At 38.6% G+C, this 21,469-nt stretch overlaps 1 protein-coding gene across 7 annotated transcripts in view; it reads right to left on the minus strand.

Annotated features, from left to right (window-relative positions):
- Positions 1-21,469, minus strand: part of Unc-13 (unc-13) — a 375,091-nt gene that overhangs the window by 305,312 nt on the left and 48,310 nt on the right. For 4 of the 7 annotated variants that reach the window (XM_072009885.1, XM_072009868.1, XM_072009903.1 and 1 more), the window contains exons 5-6: positions 11,978-12,101; positions 3,423-3,512 (exon numbers count right to left, since the gene is read on the minus strand). In XM_072009885.1, coding sequence (XP_071865986.1) covers positions 3,423-3,512; positions 11,978-12,101 — 214 coding nt within the window. The remainder of the gene's footprint in view (positions 1-3,422; positions 3,513-11,977; positions 12,102-21,469) is intronic. The other 3 variants (XM_072009894.1, XM_072009890.1, XM_072009876.1) reach the window with 1 other exon arrangement.

The raw sequence follows: 21,469 nt of genomic DNA on the forward strand, positions 1-21,469 counted from the left end.
TATCGCCGCGCCACTGCGTGCACGTGCGATTATGGTGCTTCCAAAGTGAATTTGTGCTGAAACGAAAGTTATGCACGAAAGGGGGAAAAACTCCCGAGAGTTTTGTCCTCAGTCGATTCAACTTAATATCGACCAATTGAACAGAAGTTGCTCATCCATCGTTCATATCTCTTCGCGGAGCTAATTCGGACAGAACGATCGAAATATCATTTTTTTCTTTTTTTTTTTTTTTTTTTTTTTTTTTGTTCTTTTCTTTAACTTTGTATAGACATAATCGATCGAACTATTGTGGGTCTACGAACACTTGGGAGAATGTACAAACCAAAACTAATTTAATTAACATATTCTCCAAAATTAAAATAATCAAATATCGTCTCCTACGCGTTAAACAATCGTGAATTAAGGGATGCGTAAAAATGAAACAAATATATAGGAACTGACATCTTTTCTACTCCATCATTCACCGTATCACGAATACGAAATAGCGGAATTACTAATTAAGGAACCGATTTCCGCGGCCGACATGTCCAAGGAAAAGTCATTTCCTTTTCTTTTATCTCTCATCGCAACTTATTACTACATTTAACCTATAAAAATACTTCCTATAGGGTATCAAACGAAGTTCTCTTTCACTACGTGCTTCACTCAACAACACGGTGCTGTCTCTCAAAAGGCACGCAACGTTCGGTTACTACGTCGAACCGGTGTGTGCTCTAAAAATGAACTTTCCCAACGAATGGAGAATAAAGTAGAATCAAAAGCAACAAAATAGCCCGGGAGGCAGCCGGTGGACGACTCGTCACGATGGCCGTTCCTCCCGTTCTCTTCGCGAAGCAGAGAAAGTGGCGACAACGAGAGAACGTCGTCGCGTCGTCGCGATCTCGCTCGCAACGACATTCGACAGAAAAGACAGAAGACAGACAGACAGACAGACAGAGAGAAAAACAGTGAGGCAGAGAGAAACGTAAGAATAAAAACAGAGAGAAATAGAGGGAAAGAAAGAAAGAAAAAGAGAGAGAGAGAAAAGGGAAGAGAGAGACAGAGAAAAAAGGACCTCAAAAGCAAGAACGTCGAAAATTCCAAATCCGCGGTTCTCTTAATTTAATTCGCACACGCATACGCCAATCTGACACGTACGTGTCACGTGAAAAACATAGCTTGTTTTGGAAAGAATGCTGCGCATGGTACGCGTTATATGTCTGCTTACGTATGAGTGTACGTGTGCGTCGACATGAGTCCTTTTTTCTGGAAGCTACGACGATTGCTCGGTTCGTATCACAGGTGTGTGTATGCAGGCTCGATAAACGGTAAAGGATAATAGAAAATAATGGAAAGGAATATCGGTCCGTCGATATCTTGCCACCGGTGATTTTCGCGGTTGAAAACTTCCTCCCGGCCTTATCACTTCGGTCCTATAGGTAACGCGACCATGCCGCTGATAGAATAATTAAAGTCGTTTAATCAATCATCAAAGTAGACCGGTAACGACTGAAACGGGTTTCAATGGCGTGACTTATCCACCGAACTCCAACCAGCCTGTCCAACGAGCACGTATACACGCGGTATAACTCAAAGGTCTACCCTTTACAATTAAGTTAATGAAACACGATCGAAGGGTGGGCGAATATACAAAACCGTGAAACACCCATGAGACCGGAATTGGGGGGAAAAAATAATAAAAAGGAAAGAAACGGAAAAGGGTGGTGAAAGAGAACGGAAAAATTGTACGTCACGGGAAACAGGGAAAGTGTGTCATTTCGACATTTAAAATAATCTCGCAACCGATGAGAACTCGGCTCTCTCTTTCTCTCTCTCTCACGCTCTCGTCGATCAATCGAGCTAACGGGCGGAGGGGTTAACCGTATTTATGTAATATCTGAAAGTACGTTTAATAATTTTGTAAAAATATTAAACGGAGACGTTGCATCGAGAACGCTTAATGGAATTCCATAATTCAATCGGGGATTTCTTCCTCGAATATAATTTAAAGCCGGAAATTCCTTTTTCGATAAGTCAACTCTCGGTATCGACTCGTCCTGGAGTTAAGCTTCCTCCCATTTTCTTCCACCGACGCGTTAGAAAAGTCGTCGCCTTCCATTCCATGCCACCTTTATTTTCTTCTTTTCTAAACATCTCATTTACGTACAGCGGTTGACGAAAATGTCTGCACGCTTATGGAACCTTGCCGTATACATATTATACAAAACCGTTTGAAATTTCATTAGCACTGTAACGAGACAGCACTATTTTGATTATATTGGCGGAGTATTGACAGTCTGAATATTTTCACAGAAGTATGTAGAAATTACAAAATATTTATTACAGACATATAAGTAACGAAAAAATTAGTATATAGCGTGTTTTTGTATAAAACGCATACAATATGAACATAAACTTTCCGATGGTTCAAATATTTTCGCCAACCAGTGTATATCGCGATCTTAGGTTTTCGTCGAGTCCTTCGTTAGATTAACTTTGGCTCTAATTAATCCGCGTACATTTCCTAACCGAATGCTTTTCGTTACCACTCGACGCAAACTTGCGGACTTTTACAAGTGTTTACTCTAAAAGTACACGACCGAAATACCGCGGCTTCGTGCTTGTAGTTGAATCAAACGCAGCTACCTCTTAATCGTTACGGTTAAAGTTGAGCGTAGCTTTTAAAACGCGTCTCGATTTACGCTAATACGTCTCGGTCGATTTTCTTCCTCCCTTGAATGGGAGGCAACGCGTAACGCGGTTGATTATCGACGATGGATTTCTTCAGCATGCTCGTCGTTCGACAATATTTAAAGCGGTTTTCGATATCCGGCGAACCGATCAATCGTCGCGGAGCGCTTGACGGGCAGCGCTCCGTCTCTGAAATGGAATATACGAGGGGAAGAAGAATAGAGAAAAAGAAAGAGTGGGTGTAAAATTAGAATCGTAGTAGAAAACTCAAGTGCAGTGGCTGACGAGCAAGAAGGGGGTTACGTATCGCTAATTACGTACAAACAGCGTGGATTCTTATTTCTCGTGGATCGTGTGCGCGTTTCATTGGTTTCGAAACCTTGCGCTGTAAGCGTTCCAGCGCTAACAAATGTAAACGTGAATCGGCGAAAATGTAATAAACGAAATCACGTAAAATCACGACGCGTTATATAATAAAAACAACGAAATTTACGCAATGATGTTGCGAATGGCCAAGAATTGCCAAGATTGCATGTATGCCTACTACGTTTTGAAAGAAAGACGAACAAAAATCCGTGTGTTTCGTAAGGTGGTTCGACGCACGATCGACGAGAAATCCACATCGCGTGGAAGTCAGATGCATTGGTCAGAAAAACCAGGATATTAAAAGCGAAACGAAGATCTCGGGATCAAGGACGATCCTGAAGTCAGGACGGTCCTACGATCAGGACCAAGGATCTTGACGAGGGTACCTGAGCCACACATGGGCCGGGCTGCTCGCAACTGCATTGCCGTTTCACTCGTTAGCAGGGCTTTCCATCTCGTTCGTTGTTCGCATTTTCCTGATTGGTCAGAGACTGATCAGACTGAAGATCGGCCGTGCATGATCCGATTAGCGATCATGTCCTAATTTTTCAGCCCTTCAACGTTTGAGATCCATCGCCTACCAGCGATTACCAAAGATAATATCTTCAACGATTTCTATTATACTTCGATCAGAATGAATTTTCATTTCAAACTATTCGTATGCAGTTATTTTACTTACTGGAAAAGAGTTTAATCCCGTTTCAATATTTTTCGTTTCTATTCCAAGATCGTTCTATCTTAGACAAGCGATTTGTTTTGGAAAGAAAACATAAAATAATTCAGGGAAAACAATCCTTCCTTTGTTTCTTTGGTTTAAGAAGATGTTGATAATCGTTGCTTTGAGCGATTATCCCTTTGTTTGCGAATGGCTATAACGCACCGATTTGCATGATTTATGATATACTATGGCACAAAGTCAGAATCCAAAGAATCAATAATAAATCGAGCTGGATACAGAGAAACAATGAAACTTTCAATTTGTTGCCAATATTCCACCCCGCGTTATTTCGATCGAACTTCCAGCACCGTATACGACAATTTCTTAGTAAGAACAAGGTAGAAAGAGGTTAGCGTGTATAGAAATTTTCTATCTACATATCTATACCACTAGAATCTATACGACAAGACGTACTTCCCAATATCTATCTTTGCACTTGCCTGTCTTTACCTCTTCTCTTAGAACAGTTAATTGAGCACGTCACAAATGGCATTTACAACAACTTTCCTTAACGCTCTTTATAGTAGGTTACTAGTTTAAATAATTACCATAAAACTCACAGTATTGACATTACTAATTACTAACATTTAGTGTCCATGTTCGCTAGTACGATTACATTGAAATCTTTTATCTTCAGAGTCGGAGATCTCTTACACGATCTCTCAGACTACCACACGTCACGCTCCGATCTCTCAGATTTAACATCATCTTTATACAATGTTAAAATACGTAAACAATTTTATGAAAATTCCCTAAAATGGAAATGTTGAAAAAAAAAAGTTAAAAAAGATCTTTTACTCACGATTATTTTACGATACAGTAACCAAAATCTGTACTTATCTCGCTGAGGTCAAGAAAAATCCCATTACATCGTACCCTTACGAACATACGGAGTATTTAAAAGACAATCAGTTTATTTTTCAAAATTTCGTCAATAACAATTTATGCTGTGCTTAATACCATCCGGAAATTAAAACAACGCAACGTACGCGTCGATAAGAACGAATGAACGTGTTAATCCACGCTTCGTGTGTAATTAAACTTCCTGCCTCTATCGTGCATCGCGCAATTTTTCTCTTGGTAACGTATCTTGGCCCCGGTGCCAACGATGCTATTGAACATTCGCTTTATCGCGAGAAGCTGGTATATCGTAGCCGATAGTCATCTTACTTTTTCATCGTCGTGAGCGCGCATCCCTCCAACATATCGATACTTTGCTCGATAAACAGACTCTTTCGACTTCGTTGATCGTATCACGCAGCTATCCTTTATCTGTTCTCCGATACTGATTCTCCCTCTCTTTGTGCAACGAAACGATACAGAGGAGCAAGGAAGAACGAACGAAACGTGATCGGGTCGATCTTCCTCTCGGTAGACAGAAGGTTCACGAGCGAGTAAGAACCATCAGGGGGATCAAGGAGCGAGACAAACAAACGGGAAGATACGGGAGAAAAGAGGGTGGAAGAGGGACGGCTCGGTTGTTTCGCGAGAGAAGATCTTTTCCTCGCGTTGCGTCCTGGGAATCCGAAATAACAGCCGCGATTCGAGGAGAACTTGCGCGAATCCGGCAAGTGAATAGTGAATTTCAAAAGTACGATCCGAATGGCCAAGTAGCCGAAATAATTGCCAGCGCAGCGTCGGGTTGAGTTCAGATTGTGTGTGGTAGATTTTTAAATATGCACGAGTTTAAATATTTATATGTTATTTATTTATATAACGATTTTAAATATGCATATTTTTAAATATGGACAACTTCAAAAGAACATCAACGTAGGTAGTCGTTTTTCTTCCTTTAAATCGGTATAATTTATTTTTCGATTTAATAGTAAGACCTCAAAGATTTCGTTTCATTTGCAAGAGTACTATGTATTATTACTTTCATTGTTTATAACGTTTCTTTGATTCCTCTAACAAATACCACTGTTAAATATTATTTTGTCGAGTTATATTCGATTCTCGTTCTTTCTTTCATTTTGCTATCGATCAATTGTCTTCGATCGATGTTGGTTGTATGTAAAGAATCAATCATTCAGTACGTGATTTTCAAGAGCTGAAATAATATGGAAGTATAAAGTAATTGACTTGAGTTTGGAAATTCATAGAGAATCTGATCAGTTTGTCAATAATTAAGCGATATGCTCTGATGTTCAATTGATAATATAATTCTTTCGTATTACTGTTATAGGTTGTTCGATGCTGTTTTAGAAAAATATAGTTAGATTGTAAAAAATTTCTGTCGCATTTTCGTCAATAAATTTGCTCTTAAATCTCGTTAATGCAATACATTGCAGCGTACAGCTACAATAGAACGACGTTGTAGTGTACTAAATCAGACATTAAAGACTACGATCTAGGTCGTAACAAACGCTTAATTAACGTAAATTTGCAAATCCCGCCGAGAATAGAGAAAATTTCCTTCATTTGTGAAAGCTAATTAGAGGCACAAACTACGACTTCGTCTAACTTGTCTATGGAGCAATTCGAAGCAGACGGGGGATTCTTTTAAAGTACACGTAATTAGACACTACAAACATTTGAAAACTCTGTTGAAATATGAAGTGGATACGAAAAGCATTCTACGCAGAATGACAAGAGGAAAACTCCACCTTCCAAGCAACTTCCACCTTTATCGCATTTTATTTTGACGATTTTAACCTACGCTGGTGTACCAACTTCTGCGTAAAAAGATATGTAAATATAAAAAAGATGTTAAATACGTATATACCTATAATACAAGTTTATAAACACATGCAATCGCGCAATGAATGTAAATTTTTTATTAAAAATAATTAATGCCGTGTAGGCAGAAAATTTGCTATGCTATCGTAATCGTAACAGAGCAACTGTATTTTCCATCTTTACGCCGTAATTTTATCGACCATCAATCATTCCCTCGACAACAAAGAGAAGAAAATAGAGAAAAACATAACACCATGGTAATTAAATTACGTATTCTCGGTCGTTAAAATTCTTCTCCTCGACGAGCTTAATATTCAAAACGAAGGATCACCGCGTTGCCCCGCACCGCGCCAAGCGTTTTCAGCGTACGAGCAAGCGCCAACAAAAAGTACGCGAAAGAAACGATGGAACAGCGTGCAGCATTCGGCGGAATTCCATTAAACTAGTTGACGTGGATTGAGAAACGGAAGGAACACGCAGAGGGAAAACGCGAGAAGGAGGGAGAAAAACAAGGAGAAACGAACCAAGAGAGAAAGCGGGAAAGAATGAGGAGAGGAAAAAAGGGAAAAGGAGCGCTGGGTGAAACGTCAGCTTTCGTTGCCGGTAGGTTTATTATAAACGGCCTCGTTTTCTTCGTTTCGCAACACGGTCAAGTGGAGCATCGCGTGGTGAAAAATAATTTGCGCCTCTGCGTCGAGAAAGCTACTGCCACAACTGAACCGAGGTTCTTTCCAAACTAAGAGAAACGGAAGGAAAATTTCGTCATCGCGAAACGCACGAATTATTCGCGAATCGGTCGTGAAATCGGTCGACAATCCCTCGTTGTCCGGCTTGTCGGTGTAAATTTAAAAAGGCGCGTTGATGAAAAAAGTTTCGGCGATCAACGAACCGCGACGCAACTTTTTTAACGAGTCATCGAAGTATCGCGCGCTCCCACGACCGCCAATATGAATATAATAGCGTTTCGAGCGCGCTCGAAACTTTCCGTAAGCGATGTAAAATAATTGAAAATTTTTCGTCAAACGTATTTCGATGGAGGCGCGGATCGATCACGGGTAAAGACGTGAGACGAGACTAATTTAAAACGATGAATATAGTTTTTGAAATTCAACGTTGCGCAAAAGTGGAAAATAAATATCGTGATAGAGAAAATCCTATGTATGTGCTTCCGACTGAAAGATAAAAAAAAGGAGTCGTTTAAATTGTAAATTTGTTATACTTTTGAACATTAGAAAACACCTTCAAACAATGTTACGCTGTATCTTCAACAATCTTTTGGAAGCAACATGTTTTAATAATCGTTATAAATAAATCGATTGGTGTAAAAATGATATAAAATAAAGTACAATAATAGAAATATCATTTATCGAGAGATATTTCTTTCAAATGCAAACATTTCTATACAATCTATAGGGGTTTCTTATCCTCGATCGTTTATAAAAGTTAAGAAATTGGAGCCAGTGAAAGAACCACGACTGAATCGTAACGTGTCGTTAACCCTGTTTCGAGAGAACCAAGGATCGATAGTAATGGATCGTTGATGTGCCGGTGACCGGACAATGTATGAAAGCATGCTACTTTCAGAAGAGAAGAACCGAACGAACCCTCTATCCATCCCCTGAGAATAAAAAGTTCGATGAAAGCCACCGCGCACTTGCTACATTCTTATGCAAAAGTCGTAAAAACGGTGGACTTGTTGCTAGAAGAATGGCGTCAAAATGCCGAAAACAAATAACATACGTACTATTGGAAAGCTCAAAGATCGTCGTAAAGTTACGATTGTACCGCTACCGATACCGTATACCTCGATTGTTCTTTGACAGTACGCGTATCGATCCACTATCGTACTACGTATACTTATTTCTTCTTTACGCTTTTACTTTATTGCTGAAATATGAATAACGAAATGCTATTTATAGGATTCGTTTTACTTATGTTTACTTTTCTTTCTTCTCCCCTTTCTCGCACCCGATAAGATTAATCTTGCTCGACTTTGCGTTTGTTAACGAGAGTTCGCGTGAATGGAATTTGCTTCTTGGCAATTATTCCCTGAGATTTGATTGCTTAGATCGAGGCAGCGACGTTCGAGAAATAGGCTACGCGAGATACAAAAGAAAGAATACCGCTGCAGAAGGCTATCTACTACCTAGGCAATTGCAAGAATTAATTTCCGCCGACTCTTGCAGAGAATGTCCTCTCCTTACTTATAAGATTCTTCGAAGCGCCGTTATTCCGTCTTAAAGATTCTAAAAGTGCCCCTATCTTTTCTACACTCGAACTTTGAACACGTTCCGTTTGCAAAATTACCTTCAAAATTCATTCTTTGTTTCTAATTAGAAAAATTTGCAAATTATTGGACTTCAAAAAAAAAAAAAAAAAAAAAATCCATCTACAGCGCAGGAGAACGACGAGAAAGTCAATTTCGCCCGTGAAATCGCTATCTAAATTCGTTATCTTCTATCTTTCTTCAAAATTGTTTACGTTTTCCACACACGGGCCCGTTTCTCCAAAAATACCAGTTATCTGTTGCTCTAAATCAGTCGGAGTTATGCTCGTTGCCCATGGGAAGCCAGATTTACATTTTTTCGCAGTTATTCAGCGCCTTGCTATAAATAATGCATGTTTCTCGCATTGCGTTACATACGGATCAGATCGACGCGTGTATGCAATCATTTGTGGCAGCAATACCGTTCTTTCTGTCACGGAATTCCTCCTGGCCTGTACTTTAATATCGATCGTTCGAGATTAACAAGCCTGGAACGAAGAAAGATCGTAAACAAACCATTTTAAACTCATCAAAACTTCTTACGATTCTTTCCTTTCATCGAGCTTATTAACGGTGTTAGCTCGCATTCAGATTTAGTAATACATTTTTAGTAATTAATTTTTAACGACGCTAGATCCGACGCGTTGAAACCTCGTTTCGTGTCTTGTACACGACTTCCTGTGTAGCGTGTTTCGACCGTGTTTTATCGCGAGCGAAATCAAGAAAATAAGCAGGCGAGAATCGTTTCACGTCCCCGTTAATTTTTCAGAAAGACGGGCGAACAACGGAACAACGATTGTTACAAAGGCCAGCAGGAACTGGCAAAAGTTCGCGCGGAAGATACGAAACTCGGCGAATCTTTCCTATTTTCATCCACGTGCATTACAACCACGCGTTTTACTTTCGATATACTTTCCTTGGTAACACGTAAGTACATATAAGCATTTTCGTAAGTGTTAGGACACAAACAAAGAAAAATAAAACGAATCTAAAGAATCACTAGGAACTTAGAACCTCAACAGTTGTTGTCTCGTTTGTAACTTTGGACTGTGTGACACTCGTATATGTTTGACACCATACAAGAATTCTGTCTATTATATATGTACACATAACAAAATAAGTTTCTTTCCCTTCGTATTTGTCGTCTATATCAATCTACACGTTTATATTATTATCTTCTTTGTTATATTTATATCAAATGTCCTATATTTTATTCAACCGTACACTGTTGATTTAGGACATTGCAATTGTCATCGTATAATCGCTAATTCATTATTTTCATTCAACCATAGTAAATCATCTTTACACGTCCTTTTTCGCCTATACTTTACTTATTTATATCGTACTATAGATACGCGAATACTTCTATTTGACTAATCATTTTCTTCGATCAATTATTACGTTCCGTGGAAGTCAGTAAGTGCCCTAACACGCATAAACCGAGATGTGTAAGTACATACGTACATCCTGCAAGTTGACAGTATTCAGCCGTGTCTGTGCCGGGTATAACGATGCATCGAGCGGCCAATATACCTACGACAGGAAGCGAACAGGCGCCAAACCAACGCCTCGACAAGTTTCTAGACGTACTCAATTAAAAGTTCCAGCCACTCGGACGGAGTGGCGCGGAGGACCGGGTGCACTGTGCACGGGGCAGAACCATTCTGTCTTCATTTTTTCTCAAGTGGATCTACGTCGATCACGAGGAAATGGCACGATCCACTGGCATTTCATTATCGCCTCGATTACACGAGTGCTGCCGGTTACTGCCAGGCAATTTCACTCGACCCCTTAGATTCACCGCTGCAATGCATCCCTACAGGCTTCCACCCTCTTACTCTCCAACCCCATCTCCACCCTACCCCACCCGTCGCCACCTTCTTTTAGTACAACTACATCCTATTCCCTTCGTTTAACCTCTGTCTACCTCTTTCTTCCACCCGTTTAACGTTACAGTTTGTTTCCACCGATTACATCGTCTGACACTGACGATCTAGTCAGTGGGATTGGAATACGATTCGATAAGATACTTTGCATGTTAATCGTGTTTGTTAGGTACCAGAGTGGCAATAGACGGTTGTGGTATATAGGTAAGTTTTGGCAATCGCTGTAGGCTCGACGATATCTCGCACAGTAAAGAGCAATCTACTTGATTCACGTGATCGTACTTGGTTAACGCGTGAAAAGTATGGCGCATATTGCGTGCACCATGATGACGGTTCATAAGGTCTTCATGTTGGGTGGGCAAGGTGGATAAATGAATAGAAAATGAATCGTGTTATCAATCGTTTGGAATGAAAATCGTGGAACATCAATTAGGATATTCATCGATTCGTTGTTTCTCGTGTGTTTTATTCGAGCGTTTTGTTCGAGCTGTATATTTTTTTGTTTTTATTTGGTAAACGTACTAATCGGTGTTTAAGTAGAAAATGAATTTATGGATCTGCGCAACGTAGAAAATTACGTCGTTGATAACCGTCGACATTTGTCTTAAGCTAAAATATATTTGACGCGATATCCAATATAATTCCTCGATGATCGGTTATAAACGTATTGTAAAAAGCATTTGGAAAAACAAAATCTTCTTTTGGTTTTTGATTTACATACATGACAACTAATAATCATGACGAAAATTGTGAATGAATTTTCATGGCGAAAGGTCAAACGATTCACTCTACGTCGATAACGAAAACGCATTAACGAGAAAGTATTTTCTCTGCTATTTGTTTTGAATTGTAAAACGATACCTCGACAGGCACTTCAAATTCACAAGCAGCATTTGATTATTTCAAATCAATTGTGTTCTCCCTTTCTCTCTATGGAAGCCTTAGAAAATATCGGAATAACACAGATTGAAACAACACACAGAATCGATCGACCGAAGAAACAGAATGAACTGCTAAGGATTTCCAATGCCACATCTTTAATGGCTATTAAACATTGATCGAAACTACGGCGTATTTGCAAATCAGAGAGCTTCGCCCACGGTAATATTTTCCATTTCAAAGATACAAAGTGTCTGCTGTTTCTCCTTTTTTAATCCGACTCGATAATTGAATTACGTATTTATTTTCATATTCGCTTATTTTCTACTCCAATTATTCCGAGAATCTACGTGACTTTTCTCCAGATTTTCAATATTAATATTCCAATTTTCTATTCATTTATCTGTAATCTGGGGTACATATATACGTTCGCGGACACGTACGCTTACATTCGACAGACATGCTTCCATCACTGTTCTACACCGAATAAGAAGGAATTTTCTGCTAACTTACCGAACGGAAGCTCCAAACGGCAGTCTATGAGAAGCGAGTGGCCAGTTGGCTTTTTCGTGCCGATAATCTCGGCGCCTCTCATCTCGAGCTCCGAATCGAGACTGACCCATTGTCCGGAACCTTCCTACAATGAAAATCAAACATTGGTAACAAGGAATAGAAACGTTACGCTCTTCTATTTATGAAATAATTGACAAGATTAAACACAAAGGGATGCAAATGCGCGTAATCAAGCTTTACGAGAGAATTCAATTTTAACTTATTGCGTTCCGTCGGATTCCAAGGAAAATACAGAAATTCGAGGGCACGAGAGTATGTCACGCGACGATACGATACAGCTTTCTTCTGGAATGCCATACGCACTCGCTACGCAATGTCCACCGGCGTTCAAAATTCTGCGGGCGGTTGCGTGGTATTCTTCACGCGATCGATTTTAATTTAAAAATTCCGGATAAATCGAATTGCGAGGATTTTATTCTTTACGATCATACTCTGCATACACTCTGTATTATACGTGTGACGTGTACATAGCTGTATGTATACGTAATGTACATACAAGATTTAATGTCGGTGGTAGAAACAGCGGCGCAGACTGGTAATGGCCATGTACCGCGACTAAAGGCATATAACACGTGTACATAAATTCTAGAAAGGCCTCTTCCCGTGGCTTCGCCGTTTCGTACTCTCAGAAACGAGCTGCGAAGCATGGCTATCAAAGTGCACGCGCGGCTGTTTGCAAATGGCATGCCGTAATTAAGGCAATTCTCTTTTATCCGCAGCTGCCGCCGGCTGCGACTTACAGCCGAAACGAACACTGCCATGGCTGAGTCGTATTTTTCCAAGTTGCGCGGCCCACCGTGCCGTTTCCTCTTAATTATTTGTAACGAGATCACGTTGACCAATTAGCCGCCCCTACCGATTTCATCGAAACGATACGCAGCAGGTTTCGCGACTGTTTCAAATTTACCGCCACGCGCGTTCCGTTTACGAAATGGGCACGTAACTTGGCCAGACTTTCACTCGACCGAGATTATTTTTTATCTTATCCTCCTAACCGCGTAAATTAACTGTGACTGCCTGCGTGCCTGAATAAAAATTTATTCGTAGAAAAATGTGTAGTTATACGTGTACATTGCGCATAAAAGTAAGAAAGAAAAAGTCGATAAACCAGTACTTCCTTGTGAGAAAGATCTTGAATTTAGAATATTCTGCGTCTCTACTTTCCAGCGTCGATAATATTTTACTCGGAGAAACGCGTTAACACGGATGGTGATAAAAAAATTTTCTGCGCGAAGGGAAAGCGTCAGCAACAATTCCCCTGAGACGAGTTTAATTCGTATCTGCGTATTTCCACCAATATCAGTTTCACCGATGCATAAAGCGTAAGTTTGAATGAAACTTCCATGGAACGGTTCCGTAGTTTCTCGTTTAGGTTCGCATTTAGGAGCTAAATCGCAACATCGCCGGCATATTGATACATTTACGATTCACAATGTAAACGGAGGTTACGATATTCAAGGGAAGATAAGGCACTTTCGTAAATTTACGCTTCTAACATCGTGATATTGGTAGGAGTGTAACGGCAGCAGGGGAAATGTAAATCGAGGCCAATTGGTTTGTTATGATAATACGGCTTTCCATTCAACGGGCTGTCTTTACTACAAATCAACTTACCTGTTTACACCTGTTGTATCAATGTTAGACTTCATACTACTGGCGTTGATTTTCGACAAACGTACACGTGATATTCTCGCAAGCTTGCTTATTAATTTTTGAAGATTTAATAAAATGTGTTTTTTTTTTTTTGGTAAATACAAAGAAATTTTGGAGTAAAAACAGACAACGATATTACATTAATAACAATAATTCGATTGTTAATATTTAAAGTTCTGAATAAATAGCTTTCATTTAGCAAGGATTAAGATTTTACGTCAATGGGCGATTAATCTAATTTCTGTTAAGAGCTTTGCATTGTATTATTGTATAATTATAGAAAAGATACAACAAGTGTAGCGAATCCTTCGCAGCTTTCTATCTCTTCCCATCATTTCTCATCTCTATTTTTTACTTTTAATAATAAATTTCCTGATATATTTACCTCCGAGTTACAAAATTCGAACTCTTCCGACTAATATTTCCGACTAATATACTAAACTAAATTAATACCTAGGGATTCGTTACAAATCTACATAAAAACATAGTATAATAACGACAAAAATATCGCACTTGCCTAGAAAAACCAGTTACAAGCGGATCGAAAATGCATATGCAGTTGCTTATCACGTAACTTGCAACGTTAATAAACATTTTCAGTCAACAAAAAAATGATACGAGGCACGCAAATACTCCGGAGTATCTAATTAAAGATCAAGTTAAAATAAGACGGTGCTATTTTTAATACCCTTAAACGTTATCCGACACGTTATGACAGCCAAATAATCAAAAGCAGGTCAACGTTGGAACGTTAACAAATCATTAAAGTTGACCGCAGTCAGTGCACATGGTCGTTACCAAATTAAACTGATTGTTATGCGTGATTACAGAACCGTAAAAAATTCGATAGATTGGCCAGAGAGAGGAAGAGGCGACGCGACGCTGTAAAACCTCCATATATTTGATCGTTTAAAAAAAGCGCAACCTCAAACTCCAGGGCGGATTTGCGGCTTAAACGCTTGGTGACGGCTGAGCGATCAAATCAATCACGCTCCAGCGAGACCTTTGTTCCCGTTAATTTGGATTTTTACGTGCAGAACCGATCCTTTTCGACAATCTGTACGTATATTTAAAGGTCGTGCCGACCATCTACTTAATGGCATACAGGAAACCCGGCATAGGTATTCGTTAAAAATTTATTCCAGGTACAGCGATCGAATTCGCAGCGTTGCCCAAAGACGAACATTTTTATTTTTCTGTGAGCAATCGACAAAAATCGAAGAAACGGAATGATTTTACTTTAACGATCAACAGACGAGAATTTTTATCAACACAACTAAGCTTAATGTCATACCGATGCCGTATTTTTTAAGTTTCCCATAAATGGATGAACGTTCGCGATCTACTTCATAGGATTAACGTTGATATCCTAATTTGTTCTAAACGGTGGACGTAAAAATTCTTTTTGTTATTCGATTTTTATCACTCGAAAGACTGTGCCAGTCCTGGACTCATGCAGATATTTTACGTTTATAGCTTTCTGTTACATTTACGTACTATTACTCCATTATATTATATGAACAAATTTTATGTTTCAAATAAATTTAGGTATCATATCGCTTTATCGTTGTGAAATAAAATATTATATCTCCAAGAATTTTCACGTGTTTTTACGGAGAAATCCTGCGGATATATAAAGAAAGAATAGAAGAAGACGCGATGTTTATTTGCTAACGTTCCCATCAAATATCTCGTTTAAGTGAATGGATAATACACGTTAGCTCTGACTCGCGTTGCGAAACAAATAGGGATTATTTTAGGGAACTGATTCTCGTGAAAGTAAGGAACGTATCTATCCAATTCGTTTCCATGGAAATCGAGCTGTTTACCTAGAAAAAACTTGATGTATATAATAAAACTGGAGAACGAAAACGCTCGTGAGTTATGAACAAAGTACGTGGGAAGACAAGGTCAACGATCGCGATGCTTACAATTGTAAACCTTACTAATTTTACTTCCAAGGATTCGAAATCGAAAGAGGTTTTGCAAATAAAACACAAGAGAAAATCCACAGCAAAAATAAATGTACATGTAAAGAAGTAAAGGAAACGAGAAACGTTTCATATATATATAAATAAACATATTTTCCTATCGGAACGCATGTAAACCTACCGATGAAGTTATTAACAACACGATATAGTCATGGGTATTATTCCATTAACTAAACTGATAATGAACCACGTGTACTGTGGCTAGTGCTTCGACAGTAACAATATCGATAGGTAGCTACAAATTTCGAGATTTAGGAAAGGGTCGGTTCATTGTTAATGCCGTTGCGCTGAAACTACTCTAATAGATTGCTTAAACAATGATGCCATTTAACGTACTTGCCTAACTGATCGTAGTACGTAAACATATCTATGTTACGTGATAAATAAGAGAAAATAAGAAGACGATTTAAAATGTAGTTAAAGCTTTTATGGCTAAATATGTCTGCAAATATCTTGTTTTATTCGTAAATAGGAAAAGTATTGTTAATGCGGGTTAATCGAAAAATTAACAAGAATACCACAAAGTAACAATATTCCATAATATATACGATTTAAGTGACAATATAAAAACAATGACTATGACTATGATATCACGATACAATCACGGTATAGGGTACTAAATTTCTTATGAAAGTGGAACGAATTTAGGGTATAATTATGTAATTTTGGAGCATTATTGTGGTATTCTAATGGTCGTAACGATCTTAATAAATTCGATAATCTACGATCTAAGAACGCTGGCAATCTAGAAACCTTAACGATGCTGTGATATTAGGATATGAAGCCTCGAATCTCTGTGACCTTGATACTAAGGGGATCTTAAGTCCAAGGTAGACCAAAAGAAAATGTGATTCCTGATAAGGTATGAAATTCCTACGAGACAGGAAGTCTTCGACGCCAAGCTGACTTCTAGGATATGGTAACCCAAAGACGAAGGTAATCTCTAAGGTGTTTCCTGGAATTAAAGAAACTTTGTCAACGCGTGAATAAAGATCACAATGATCTCTAATCTGCTGTAACTCTGTCCTAAAAGCAGATCTATAAAATTGCAGTAATTTCAGCCTTGGCTTCAGTCAAAATAACCTCCAAGGACTAAAGTAACTTGAGTGACAAAATTACTTCGGGATTAAAGTAATTTCTAGACTATAGTATTTCAGGGACCAAGGTGATGTTACTACCAACGAGATCCCATAGAAATAAACTGTTCTTATCTAAATTGATTCCGAAACAGTGTGAACGCTAAAGTTAAATTGATTTTTGTACATCAAGAGGAAATAATATTCTCCTGTAAATAATCTTCTTTACGAGAATAATAGATACTTCTCATATCCTGGTCTACGTTTTGTTTTAGTACAGGTTACACGATAAGATGCTAGATGTCTAATATGTGTATGTATGTATGTATATATATATAGTATATCCATAACCCTATCGTAGTGTATAACTCTATCAGCTCGAGTTCTCAATAATATCATATTTCCTTAAAAAGACGTATGTTTAGCACGATTAAAACTTATATTTAAGTGTATGTACGTATATTTTCATCGTAGATAAATACCTCGTGATTTCAAATCTTGTCATCTGACAGTAGAAACGCGCCAAATCCAATGTTTCGCTCCCAATCCAAAACTCACATGTTATGTTATATTACGGGAAGCTACTTATCAACACTTTCGTTACAAAGATTTTGATATATTTATCGTTAATTCACAAAGTACACACCAAGTTGCTTGTTAGGAAATTTGAAACACCGTTGTTCGCTTCACACGCACCGCGTTACACGTCTCCATCTTGGATTCTAGCTACAATCGCTCTATCTATCGGAGAAAGTTATAACAGTACTGCTTAAATAGGCGGCAAATTTGAATAATGCGGCATAGAGTTCTCAGAACGTCCGTGTCGAAAAATTTGTTATATTACTTCTTGAATGAATCGTATTTCCGAATGAATGTATTTTTAAGAATTCTATAATTATATACACATGTAATTGTATATGTAAAATTCTCTATTAAATACCTAGGTATCAATGTTACTATTCTAACACGTCGTAATTAATATTTGATATTTAATGAGATCAAGTTCATTTCTATTAAAAGTTTGCTTTTATGAACATATTATTACTCACATGGTCAGGAAAGAGTGAGTTATTCATAGCTGTGTAATGAAAAATTTTAATAACCCGCGGTGCATCTGCAAATACCAGGATAAGCGTCAGATAACGACTCAACGTAATTTTCCATCAACTATAAACGTGTTTTATTCACGCAATTAAAGAACACGAAGCCACATTGTTCGGTATTTTTAATTCTAACTTCAAAATTTAACTGATCCTTTTAGTAAAGCAATTTCCATTTCTAACCGTACGAATTGATTTCTATTGCATCGGTGAAAATGAAATATCGTAGAAAAATACAAAGTATAACCGTTTTTTATGCAATCCCGCAGGAATATAAAAGTAGATATCGCGATACTGCGTACTAACGAATGCAAAGAAATTCTCTCTGTGATCTTCGCGGGAACACAAACCGGCAATTCAAAGTTGTCGTTATCGCTTGGGAAATTATCTTCAATTGCAAAATTATTTTTTTGCTCGGTGTTATACGAAAATCAACTGAGGGAAATACAATTACGCGAACGATCGTTTCAAGCCTTCTATTAAAATCTATTGACCGTCGAAATGGCAGTAACTCATGTCTGTATGATATATAGCGAAAACGTACAAGCAGCGGCTATTGATTTTTCTTGCATCTCAACTGACGTAAAATTTAATTTTCCAGATTGGACATGAGACAGACGAAAGGATGAAAACGTTGCTCGAACATCGAAAATGAAAAGCGATAGAATCTGTAGACACGATGACGGGGATGTGGAAAGCAGGAAAGTCAAAAGATAAAGAGAAGGCGCGCTAATCAAAATGTCTTCTTGTTCGCGACATCTTCTCCAGCTTCGGTGACAGATATAACTCATTATGCTCATTATACGTATCGTTTTTATCGTTGTACAAGATCGATCGACCTACACTCCGACCGCTCACTTATCTCTCTTTCTCCCTTATTTATAGCAATATTCGCAACTAATTTATCCGTACTACGAATATAATCATCCGACTACCTGCTTACAGCTGTTATAAAAGTATAACTTTGTTTTCGTCTGCGATAGCGGCGTTCGAGCCGGGAGGACCGACATTTCCGAGGTGGTCGCGGTAAAAGTGCAGCGCCGCTATCTTGGCGAAGATTCGTTCCAATTAATTCTATACGATTATGGTGCTATCAGGGAGACGCAAATTAGGTTAGCAGTCACGGATGGTGCTGGTGTGACGCACACTGTGTCCCTTCTGTTCCCATTCCGGTATCAATCTGTTTCCGGGCAACCGAGCCCAATTATCGTGACGACCACGTGAGAAGAAATAGGAGATTGAATGGGAAGAGAGAACCACGAGGAAGACGTACTCGCACCGGCCTACAGCGGCTACAACTACATAAAGTGGAAAAGTAAGCGAGCAGATCGATCTCTCGTTCGCTCACCAAACGAATATGTACTTTCATCAGGCGCCTTGATTTCTCAATATGATTTCTCAACGAGTCCCTTCGCCGCACAGGAAACAAGTTTTCTCCAATTTATCGGCCGTCATTTCCGTTTCCTTTGCCCTTTCCTTTATCGTTCGACCGTGCTAGCGCCACAAACAAAACGGCCCTTCATCGCGTTCCTTCTATGCAAACGAACTCGATTGGTCCGAAACATGGCCAGTCGTTGAAAAAATAATTACGGAATCTAGCAAACAATGATATTGCAGTGCAGGAGATGTGTATAAAATAGGACTGAAAACATGTAAATTTACCGCGCGAGAATTATCTGGATCGAACAAAACATTCGTGTTAGTACAATAATACGAATATCCATATTATCTGATCAATATGACGAGTCGTTTAAAATATCAATGATATTCCAACAATTGATATTATGCCGTTAATTTATTGACTGAACGAGGTATTAGGATTATACGCATAGTTTTGATGATCATGCGAATCGAAATTATTTAATTAGCCATAATTGAAAAGAAATTTCAGACCTGGCTAGTGAAATAATGTAAGTACCGTTTTATTATCTTTTAGCGTTTCTACAGAAATGGAGCATATCTTATGTCAACAAACTCTAAAGAAGAATGTAGTCGAAATATATTTTTAGAAAATTAAAATTATAACGATCCATTCACTTACATCTTATTCGCATGCAGTATATCAATCACTTTACACAAAATCATTAAGTATATACCGACAATACTTTCGAAGAACAGATTCTTTCTCTCTCAGAACAGAAAGAAAGCACATCAATAAATCCTTTACGATCATCGGTATGAACGTTTCGCAACCATAAAAAAATCACCAGAAAATACCAATAAATTTCGATAAGTGTCGTAAGGATCGTAAAAAGGTCAAGTTTAATAAAAACCCAATGCATCGTAAATCCCGAACAGTTTTGTCATAAACACACGTTATATCTCGATTCAAGGTATCACGATATACAAGAGAGTAGGCGACACGATTCTTAACGTCTATCGCAATTCCTCTCGCTTCTCCTTCCGCTTGTATCTTTTTTGCGAACTTACTGGTGACACCGTTAGCGTGGTTGCGATGGTGGCAGTGTCACGTGGATGTAGAGATTCGCAATGGAACCGGGCTGGGACAAAAAGAGAATTACAGTCGCAACGAAGGGTGACATTGGTGGATACTCGCGAATGGGACAAGACACCTCCGCAATTAAGCGCAACGACACAATGACTCTCGAGCTGGCTAGAAATGATTACGAACGTCAGGCTGCGCCGCACGAATTCATCGCGCAAGGCGAACGAATACGACGATTTCCGTCTCCGTCAAGGGAGATATCCGGTGAAGTATATTAATGACGAAGTTCCCCCTCTAAGGGAGGGTTTCGCCAAGACAAACATGGTGCATCCTTCAATTTGCTACAGGAACGAAGAAACGCGATAATGAACGTTCCTTCGAACTCTTCGTCTGTTTGCGACGTTTCTTGTGAGAAACGTCGTTAACTCGGACGCAAGTATGTTTAGCTCGATGTTCTTTCGGCTGGAAAATTTAATGCTCTGGGAAAATTACGATGTAGTAAATTGGAGGAAACGTCGTTTAAAGACGTCGACGGTAAAATTTAAATTCGATGCTGTTAGCATGATTCGTCGAAAGAAAGTGCCGGCTAAGATAAGCTTCGAAGCTTAGGAAGCTCTATTTTACCTGTTACGGCAGTACAGCGATGCTGGCTATTGGTTTGAACGGAATATATACATACACGTGCATATATCTGTGTCGAGAAACGTATTCAAGGACTGCGTTTTTGTAAATCGCGAGTTCGTTAATTTTTTGAAAACCGAGACGACGAGTAATATTGGAATTCTGACGCTCAAATAAGTTTCAAAATTTAGCTGCGAAAAACTAGTACCATAAGAAAGCAATATTATTTCTTTGCAGACTGATTAGTAAAACTGTGGATATTTATGAATTTATAGGAACAAAGATAAAAAATATACACAATATACATAACATAAATTAAATATTCGAAACAAAGTACTGTTTATAACGTTTAGCAATTAAAACAAATACCTGATTTACGTTTCTTTAATCGTATTCATAATAATATGAAACTGTACAAGTATCTTCAGTCTACTAACGATAAATGATAGAAAAGGGCAAATCGAAAATGAGACATTTGAAAAAAGACTAATAAAAAATTCCCCCACTGATAAACGATGCTATCACCCGAAATAAAAACAACTTTT

The sequence above is a fragment of the Bombus fervidus genome, chromosome 1, assembly GCF_041682495.2.
Source record: "Bombus fervidus isolate BK054 chromosome 1, iyBomFerv1, whole genome shotgun sequence".
Classification (NCBI taxonomy): Eukaryota; Metazoa; Arthropoda; class Insecta; order Hymenoptera; family Apidae; genus Bombus; species Bombus fervidus.